Consider the following 10,455-nt stretch of genomic DNA (forward strand, 5'->3'; position numbering starts at 1 on the left):
CCTACACCAAATGTATCAATAAATACTAAAGTTTGGTATCTTGCCCATTTTTATTAGTTTCCAGACAAAAATACTAGAACTAGTTTTATCTCAATTACACATAGTTTGTTAAAAATGGCTAATTTCATCTAATTGGAGCATATAACTGGGGTGGATGAAAGGAAAGAGCTTTCATTGGCTCTCTATGCTATGATTGATACATCAGCAGTCCAATTAAAATTGGATGTGTACCACGCAAGTTTTTTTATGAAGGTGAATGCGCCCTACCTAAAACAAGCAAAAGAATTTTTTGTATAGAAATTATTTAATATTGAAGACATTTATTGAGAAACTGATTTCAGAAAGGAATTATTTATTTTATTTTAAATATTTCTATAATGCCCTTCTACCCTATAATAGGGCACTCAGGGCGGCTTACAATTAAAATCGAGCACGTACATAATAAAATTGTACACAATAAAAATCACAAAAACATTAAAATACATAAAATGCAATTAAAATACATAAAATAATATATACATAAATAAATAAATAAATAAAATTTTTAAAAAATCAAAGCTCTGTAATTGCCACCTTGGTAACAGCATTTGTATGTTAGCAGCTGATGAAGGTGGAAGCTGAAACGTTTTGTTAATATAATAAAAACCTCTGGTTAATCACAATTACGTTTATATATATATATATATATATAAAGTGAGTTTGTGAATTCTAGACCAATAATACCTTTCTATCCGTGTCTAATCAGAAATTAGTTCAGTGGGTTCCCTTCTAAATAATTATGCACAGGATTGCAGCGCTTATGTTTATTTGAATCGAGCTAATAACATGCACAAATTAATTTTCAAAGAGCACTGATAGTTTAATGCAAGCCTCCATCATTTGAGAAAGGTGGGTAAGATTCCAACATGTAAATTCTCTTTATTTCAAGAAGATAACTCTGCTAGGCTCTTTTGATTGAAGCCTGATAACCATCTGCCGTTCACTCCATTGTCTTTTTCTCGGGAGTGACAGTTTTACATGAGAGTGTGTGTATTTTAGGTTCACGCTCACCATCCACACGCAGTAAACAAAAGAATACCAAAAACATCAAGATCGACTGTGTTGGGGACGGGAGAAATAACCGCATGCAATGGAAAGATGCAGTTAATACAAGATGAAAGGTTTTTTTTGAGTTGACAAGAGTGTAACAAAGGTGTTCAAAAGGGTAGTCTTCTGGGGTTTTGCTTTTTCCGCTCGGCTCTCGCTTCTCAACGCCACAAAGAGATTAGTGGATTAGCCCAGAGAGAGAGGCTAATCAACTCAAGCACCCGATCAGAAGCAGAGCAGAAATCTGCAATTCACTCAAACAAAATAAAATATAACTGTGCAGATAAAACAGAGACATTTCATGTTACGCCCCCCTATTTGCTGGGACTCCTATAGAAGGAATAAACTTCCCCTTCGAAAATAGTTCCTAGAAGCGCCGCAAAAATGACGGGTGCACTCAAGAAACGTCATTGAAGCTATTACCAGCTATTGGCAACAGGGCAGGGCTTGCTGGGGTAGCATCCGGGAACTAAGACAGTTCCCATAATGCCCGCAGAAGCATCGGGGGATATGCAGTAGAGCTTTACTCAACGGGCAAACGGCGGAATGTATGTATGATTGAACGCATGTAGATACAGTATATTAAATGTGTGTACGCTGAACATGCGTGCACACCAGTTATTCCAGTGTGCCTGCAAACGTGATTAAGGCTGCAGGGTGTGGTACATTGCCAGCCCCCATTGCATGTTGGGATTTTGGCTTCTTTCAGTGGTGCACAGCTGCAGTGCATGCTGGGAGTCTGGTTCTGTGTGGGTATTTTTTTTTTAGCTGCACTGCAGCATGAGAGTCTGAAGTCTACTTTAAAAAGAAAGAAAGAAATGATGAGGGATGTGAAAGTAGACATACCAAATAATTTATGTTGCTTCTTCAAAATAACAGATTTGTGCCATCAAGGGTATGGATTATCTGGTGTTCTCACTTTCTACAGTGGACACAATGTCAGGTTCACACAGCATGCAGACAAATGAGTACATCTGTTTGTTACATTCATCCATGGTGGCTTTTTTTGCCTTAATAAGCTATTGACAGTTTCCAGAATGAAAGGTAGCCATGCTACAGTCGTGCTACTTCAGGTTCTCATTGCCCAAGCTACCAAACAGTCTGACATCCATGCGCAAACTCACATCTCTTTTTGTTTTGCAACCTCTTTTGCAACCCTGAAGAAACATGTCAGTTGGCTTTTGTGACAAACAGAGCTCCCCATTCCCACTCCCTGCCCAATTCTGGATTGCAGGGAAAATGTATCTGCTTTGCTGCATGTTGAGGAGCTGAACTTACACAGAATGAAATAGTACAGTCAACCTAGAGGGCAGTATAGGAATTCAGTTATTGAGTTAATTTTCCTTTCCTGTTCTTCTTTATCCCCTTCAGCGATATGGCTCTGGTATCAGCTGATTCCCGCATTGCTGAACTCCTGGGGGAGTTGCATCTGCTTATTAAACAGACGCAGGTAATACAATAGCTTTTCTTGAGAATTTGAAGTGAATTGGGTCAGAAAGAGAGAGTCATCCAGGTTGTGGCTGTCTCCCATAGGAGAAGGAAGGGCCTCTCCAGCATTTCCTTGGGATGGAGGGCATCTTTCATTTCTGGCTGCCATTTTGTTTTGGTGACACGTCATAGGCTCTGTATAGTTACAATTGGCTGAGGAAAGGGCGAAAAATTGGTTTGAGTGTGGCAGGTTGAGTGAATACAGTCTGTGTGTTCAAGCAGGAATTGTATTGCTGGTGAGGTTACCCAGAGTTCTTTCCCCACTAGGAGGAACGATCAAGGAGCGAACACAACCTTGTGAACATCCAGAAAACACATGAGAGGATGCAGACAGAAAACAAGAGTGAGTTGGGACTCCACTGAACAAAAGCTGTCTTATATTCCCCAAGGCCTAAATTCTTTCCTTGCCTTCCTATTCTAGATACCTAAGGGGTGAGGGACGAGGCATGGGAGACTGAAAGCTAGGTCTCCTGTGTACAGCGCTATCTATCTTGTCTTGTCTCCTTCTCAGTCTCTCCATATTATCGGACCAAATTACGTGGCCTCTACACAACCGCCAAGGCTGATGCAGAAGCCGAATGCAAGTGAGTGTGTTATGTCCCTTTTGGGAGACTTTGACTTCCTGTTAAAGTTTCCATTGACTCTTGCTTACCTTTTTGCCCCCCTTTTCTAGTATCCTGCGCAAGGACTTGGATAAGATAGCTGAAATTAAATCTCTTCTGGAAGAACGCCGCATTGGTGAGTGCTGCAGGATCCCGAGAAGGCAAATTCAACTGTGACCAGCTTTAGAGCCCTGAGGCAAATAGTTCCCAAACCATCCCGGGCTAAGACAACAGCTTTTTAACTATCCAAGGGAACAGGAGAAATAGGGTCCTGGTGGTATATGGCTTTCCAAGGTATTCCATGAGCAATCTTTGGGTGAGCTTGAGTTTCTTTATCGGGGGGGGGGAGATGAAAGATGTCAATTGAGGGTCTTTCTAAGTCTTTTGACTCAGAATTTCCTGTCAGTGGCTCAGTGGCAATGGGTACACTTAAAGGGAAGAAGTTTCAATCATTCCTTGCGGACAGGGAGGCACAAGACTTTGGTATCTCGTCTCAGCTATGACATGGAAATATTGAAGACAAATGTATAACATTATTCAGACCAGCTGAGTGGAGCTGTCGTGTTGTTCTGAAGCATAGGAGATTGACCCAAACTCCCTTGGAGGACTAGAATAGATGTTTTGTAATCTTAACCAGAAGAGTTGACTTTGAACAGCCAGACTGGTGCTTTGAGTCTGCCACTGTTGGGGTTCTTTATTTTATTTTATTACATTTATATCCTGCTTTTCTTCCCTCATGGGACGCAAGTCAGCGTACATGTGATTCCCAAGCAGTCTCTCATCCAAGCACGCTAGACCTACTTAGCTTGAGCAAAGTGGTGGCCTCAATTGTCTGAGACCCCCTAAGATGTACTGTCTACCTCCACTGTTGGAGGCAGTACGTCTCTGAATACTAGTTGCTGGGAATCATAAGTGGGGAGAGTGCTCTTGTGCTCAGGACCTGTTTGTGGATTTCCCATAGGCATCTAGTTGGCCACTGTGAGAACAGGATACTGGACCAGATGGGCCACTGGCCTGATCCAGCAGGCTCTTCATAATAGCTTTCTGGATACTAACCAAGTCCTTCTGATCAGTTTTGTTCTTTCCTTAACAGCTGCCAAGATTGCTGGCCTCTACAATGACTCAGAGCCACCACGTAAAACCATGCGCCGTGGCGTGTTGATGACGCTCCTCCAGCAGTCAGCCATGACTCTTCCCTTGTGGATCGGGAAACCTGGAGAGAAGTGATTATTCAGAGGGGGTGTAGTGGGTGCTGAGAACCTCTTCTGACTGCTTATCTATCAGCCATGCTTACATCCCTTTTATTTTGTTCCCCCTGCAGGCCTCCTCCACTGTGTGGTGCCATCCCTGCCTCTAGCGATTATGTGGCTAAACCAGGGGACAAGGTGGCTGCTCGTGTCAAGACAGTCGATGGGGATGAGCAGTGGATCTTGGCTGAGGCTGTGAGCTACAACCATGCCACCAACAAGTAAGTGTGTCTGGTGGATCTGAGGTTATAAGTATTGAGCTAGTATTTTAAAAAATGGTGCTTTAATCATGATAATTTGTGAGTGCTAACTCAAGTGCGTGCAAAAATAGGTACATGGAAATAACTTTCTAACAGAGATGATTCTAACTTCCGTTGCTGGAAGATGTAATGTAGAATATCTAACCATTCTGAATAATCTAGGCTAGGTGTGGGGAACCTTTGGCTCTCCAGATGTTGCTGAACTACATCTCCCACCATCCCAGACTGTTGCCCATGCTAGCTAAGGCTGATGGAGGTTGTAGTTATTGTAGAATCATAGAATAGTAGAGTTGGAAGGGGCCTATAAGGCCACCGAGTCCAGCCCCCTGCTCAATGCAGGAATCCAAGTTACAGCATACCCGATAGATGGCTGTCCAGCTGCCTGTTGAGTGCCTCCATCGTTGGAGAGCCCACCACCTCCCTAGGTAACTGGTTTCATTGTCGTACCACTCTAACAATTTTGAAATTGTGCCTGATGTTCAGTTGAAATCTGGCTTCCTGTAATTTGAACCCATTATTCTAACTCCTGCACTTTGGGATGATCAAGAAGAAATCCTGGCCCTCCTCTGTGTGACAACCAACATCTGGAGGGCCCCATCTAGGCAATTTTACCACAAAACCTGGGTTGCATTGTGTTTGCTGCATAAATGTTTACTACAGCAAGAACATCTTTTTCCATTATGCTCATGTGGTTTTGATTACTTTGAATTCTCACCTGGCATGTTCTCTTCCCCAGGTATGAGGTGGATGACATTGATGAAGAAGGCAAGGAGTAAGTGAAGAAGGGATTGTGGAGGGGGGTGGGGGCTGTCAGATTTGCCTATTTTAATTTCCACTTCTTCTCTGCAGGCGCCACACCCTGAGCCGGCGCCGCATCATCCCCCTGCCCCAGTGGAAGGCCAACCCTGAAACAGACCCCGAGGCCTTGTTCCAGAAAGATCAGCTGGTCCTGGCCTTATACCCACAAACTACCTGCTTCTACAGAGCACTTATCCACACTCCACCACAGCGGGTAAGGAAGAGGCCACAGGACAGTTTTAGTCCACACTGTGCCAGCTGAGGCTCTGCCTCTTCTTCTCCCATTGGTCTTACACTGACTCCTATAGACCCATCCACCATAAAACCTGCCTTGCTTAAATCAGACCAAAAAGTCTGTTTCCAACAGAATCCAGCCAGATGCTTCTGAAAGCTCCCAGTCGGTCCCTTGATCACCATCTCCAGTGGTTTGTTGTCAATATCTGGCTCTCAGCACAAAGTTTCTACTTCTTATCATGGCTAATATCCATGGTTAATAGACCTAGCCTCTATGGATTTTCCCTTATCTGTTTTGGAAGCCATCTAACCTGTTTTCCACCGCCACATCTCCTGTGTTAATAAACGTACAAATCTGCCTTAGACGGCGTCAGATCATTGGTCCATCTAGCACAGTAATGTCTGCTCTGACTCTCAGCAGCGGTCTTTTCAGTCTTCTGCTACCCAACCATTTTAACTGGAGATGCTGGGGATTGAACTTGGGATCTTCTGCATGCAAGTAGTGTGCTCTGTTGCTGAGCAGTGGCCCTTCTCAAACATAATGGCCTTGCTTGGATGTAATGCCAAACTGTGATTTGGCATTATGGCTAGGCCTTGACATGCTCTGGTTATTCTAAGCTGTGGTTTACTGAAACAAACCAGCTTCAAACCATGGTTGATCGCAGCCATGCAGGAGAGGAGAGGGAAGCTGACGGAGGCTCGTTCATACTGAACCATAGTTATGAGGTGAAAATGTGTGCGTTACTGTCATCCAGCCCTTCCCTACATTAGGGCTTGATCCTGTGTCTCCTGCTTCCCAGCTTAGCTGTTTGTGCCTTTGCTTGAGGGAGTTGGATCCTATCCACAGTGCAAGTTTTGTTAGTTCACTGTGCATTACACATCTGATAAAATAGGACTTTATAGTCAACAAAAGTGTACACTAGAGTGTTGGACTACGACCTGGGAGACCAGGGTTTGAATCCCCACACAGCCATGAAGTTCACTGGGTGACCTTGGGCCAGTCACTGCCTCTCAGCCTCAGAGGAAGGCAATGGTAAACCCCCTCTGAATACCGCTTACCATGAAAACCCTATTCAGAGGGTCGCCATAAGTTGGGATTGACTTGAAGGCAGTTCATAAAACAATGTTTTAGTCTTTCAGGTGCAATAAGACTCTTTAGCTCCTACCCACTAACACAGCTACTCCTGTAGAAATAGTATATTAGAAAAACAACTGCCACTTTGTCTGTTGTGAACCTGTTGCAATTTCTCTTGATTCTGTGCATTCCAGTGCTGGCTTTTATCAGGAGCATGGGATAGGTAACAGCCCACTCTGACCAAGTTGGCAGTAGGTCAGGGGTGTGGCTGGGCTGTCCCACAAATTAGTTGTTTGATGTTGCTCTTAAGGTGAATTGACTCTGGCCTGAGTGTGTTTGGGTCACGGGAGCCTGAGGTAATAGACCTGGGGCCTGTTCCCTCTGAGAGAATGTATAACTCTCTCCCTCCTCTCTCTCTTCAGCCTCAGGATGATTACTCAGTGCTGTTTGAAGACACCAGCTATGCAGATGGCTACTCTCCGCCCCTCAACGTGGCTCAGCGTTATGTGGTGGCTTGCAAAGAAACCAAGAAGAAGTGACAGCGCTCTCTACTGGGTGCTGGTGATGTGGCATGGCAAAGAACCAGATCTCTCAAACGGACTTTTACGAGCGTAGATTTAATAAAGCAGAAACGAGCAGAAATCGACAGGGGCAGAAGACAAATTTATTAATCAAAGTAGTATCAGTCGCAATGCAGTTTTTCATCAGGGAACTCTGTTGCAATTTACTATGTAGGAGTCAGCCGCTCCTTTCGGAGTAGTCTAAGAGACTGCAATAGATACCCCTGGTTGAAGAGTCAGTCGCTGAGGTGGGGAAGAGACCTGTAGATCCCCAGATTGCCATGGAAAAAGAGATGTGAGATTAAATCCAGCAGCCTAAATTCAGTGTGAGCCTGGACTAATGGGCTTCTCAAGGAAGGTGTAGAAGGAATCTTAGTTTTGGATAAGAGAGTGACTGGGCTGTTCTTGCCAGGCATGGAAAGTAGTTTTAGTTATCATTCCCTCTTATTTCCAGTGTCCAGCCATGAGTGCTGTCATTTCTGTAGCCAAAACAACACTAGCCGCACACAGGAGGCAGGTGTCAGCAGGCTCAGAGGATGCTGAGTTTTGCAGAAGTACAAAAACTCTGTAGGGGAGAAATCTTACAGGGGACCCCCAAGGACAGCCCAATGAGGACTGGGTGTGCCCAGTGGCCAGGGAGTGCTGACTAACTAACAGGTGGGGGGGGGGAACTGGAAAATCAGATTGGGGGCAGGGAATGAAATGGAGTACATCCTGCAATATTTCTTTGTGGGTCCCACTTGTAACATCTATTGCATGTTCAAAGCTTTATCTTAATTCAGAATCCCCACCCATCTGCTCCCAACAGGCTTGAGAGGTAAAACGGTTGCTGCAATTCTAATTCTGTTACGAACCCTTTTTGGGCCCCTGGGCGCATCTGCAACCTACTCTATTATAGTAGAACGCCTGTTTCAAGCTTCATTTCATTGGAGGGAAACAACCCTGTGGGTGCCACAGAGGGTCTCTGTGGGCCTCTGTGTGCTCACAGGCACCACATTGGCAACCTGTGTAAAATCTAAGCTGACTTTGTGTAGAATTCCTTCTCTGTAAGTTAGACCGGCAGTGCCTAAATGGGTCCGTGGGCCACTGGTGATCCATGAGATTCACTCAGGTGGTCCATGGTGTGGTGGCAAAAATACAACTAAAAATCATGCAGCATTTAGCACAGCACGTTACAATGGCTACAATGGGTATTAAGTGATCTGCCAAAACCCTCGGCGATTTTCAAGTGGTCCGTGGGGGGAAATGTTTAGGAACCACTGAGTTAAACCATCTCCAAAAATGACAGCAGTGATTTTGAAACACAGTAAATAATCTTGGAACAGCAGATGCGATAGCTTTACTGAAAAAGTGGGTCTGTAATCTGAAGGGAGGACCATGTAACAGCAGGAGCAAGTGAGAGAATTTATTTCCTTAGAATGTTTTTTATACACCTTTATAGCCCCAAGAGAGAGCCAGTGTGGTGTAGTGGTTATGGTGTTGGACTATGACCTGGGAGACCAGAGTTTGAATCCCCACATAGCCATGAAGCTCACTGGGTGACCTTGGGCCAGTCACTGCCTCTCAGCCTCATGAAAGCCCTATTCATAGGGTCGCCATAAGTCGGAATCAACTTGAAGGCTTTACATTTACATAGCCCCAAGAAGCTCTCAAAGTAGAAAGGTTCTCAGTATAAAAACTATTCATTCCAGTCTGGCAGCAGGAATAGAAGTAGCATGGTGCCCCTATGGAGCCAGGATTATTCAGGGGGCATTTCCTCCGCTCATCCTTGGCCTTCCCTGGTGTTGACCTGCAGTCTGCCTTCTAGTCAAATAGATCTCACTGATGACCTCCAAGTCAAGGGAGGGGGGCCAAGCAGCCTATGATGAAGGCAAGTTTTCCCTTCTGACAGTTGGGAATTGGGGCTCATCAGCTGAATATGTAATTTAAAATAAAGTAATAGTGACTGGGAGGTTTGAGGGCTTCTTACTCAGCCCCCCCCCGCTGCTCCAGGCTCTGGAACTGGGAAGAATGTGTGCTGCTTTTTTGAAGGCCTAGTTTGTATTTACAGGCCTTCCAAAGAGAAATGTTCTGCTGTTAATATTAAGATGACGATTTTATGGATTGCTTTTTTATCAACTTTTAAAAAAGTGTTTATTTGTATAAACCAGCTCAAGCACTAGGAGAGATTTATTTATTTAATACATTTATATCCCACCTTTCCTTTAAGGAGTTCAGGATGGCGACATACATAGTTTCCTCCCCCTCCAGCACCATTTCATCCTCCAACAACCCTGTGGTAGGTTAGGCTGAGTGATGATCATAGGTGATCTTTGTAGCTGAGTAGGAATTTGAACTGTGGTCTCTCAGGTCCTAGTTCAACACTCTAACCATTGCACTACACTGGCTCTGGGATGGGATATAAATGTTTTAAATTAGTTTTGCAGTTGGGAGAATTTAAAGCAGTGTGTGTGACTTGCCAAAGAAGGCTGTGGCCAAGTTTGGCTTCAAACTGAAGGGAGCCAAAGGGAGTCCCCATGCATGAAATCTCACTCGGTGGCCTTGTACAAATCAGTAGCTGTCTGCCTGACCTACCTGTAGCGTTTGTTGGGAAGACAAAAAGGGGCTTTGTGTGTTGCCCAGGATAAAAATTAATTAGCAAAACAGTGTTCTAATAAGTCCAGCGCACTGTATGGCTGGTCCTGAATTCAAAGCTCAGGATTGCGGGATTTTTCTCTTCATGTGGCAGGGGATAGCAACATTTTCAGGCCTCCTCTTTTATATTGTGCCAAGACACCAACCTCAGTCTCTCCCTGAGTCCCCATCCCTCTTTCCATCACCAGATGCCTTTCAGCCGTAAACAGTCTCTGTTTCTTCATCTCGCCTCTGGCCTCTCTCCTGGGTGGTACAGACCTTCGTTCCAGTAAGTTTTAAGCTTGTTAAAAGTTAATGAAACCTTTTCAGGGTTTGCTGATTAACATCATTAATCACCCTGCTCAACCACTGATAAGAACACTACCAAGATTTGAGCAGGGTTTGATGTTTTTGCCTCAAATTGTTGAATACATGAGATATTATGGGTTGAAGGATTTTTTCCTACTGACCCTACAAGCTGATGTGCTAAGC

At 44.4% G+C, this 10,455-nt stretch overlaps 1 protein-coding gene across 1 annotated transcript; it reads left to right on the plus strand.

The window, feature by feature from the left end:
- The first annotated feature begins 1,512 nt into the window (after positions 1 to 1,512).
- On the plus strand, positions 1,513 to 7,469 carry SGF29 (SAGA complex associated factor 29). Its single transcript, XM_061590658.1, has 10 exons — positions 1,513 to 1,634; positions 2,458 to 2,536; positions 2,842 to 2,917; positions 3,086 to 3,158; positions 3,248 to 3,312; positions 4,270 to 4,399; positions 4,498 to 4,644; positions 5,420 to 5,455; positions 5,533 to 5,695; positions 7,213 to 7,469. Exons 2-10 carry the CDS (start codon positions 2,462 to 2,464, stop codon positions 7,327 to 7,329), a joined length of 882 nt encoding a protein of 293 aa, XP_061446642.1. The 5' UTR covers positions 1,513 to 1,634; positions 2,458 to 2,461; the 3' UTR covers positions 7,330 to 7,469.
- The last annotated feature ends 2,986 nt before the right edge of the window (positions 7,470 to 10,455 follow it).

Source organism: Rhineura floridana, chromosome 11 (genome assembly GCF_030035675.1).
Source record: "Rhineura floridana isolate rRhiFlo1 chromosome 11, rRhiFlo1.hap2, whole genome shotgun sequence".
In the NCBI taxonomy this organism is placed as follows: domain Eukaryota; kingdom Metazoa; phylum Chordata; class Lepidosauria; order Squamata; family Rhineuridae; genus Rhineura; species Rhineura floridana.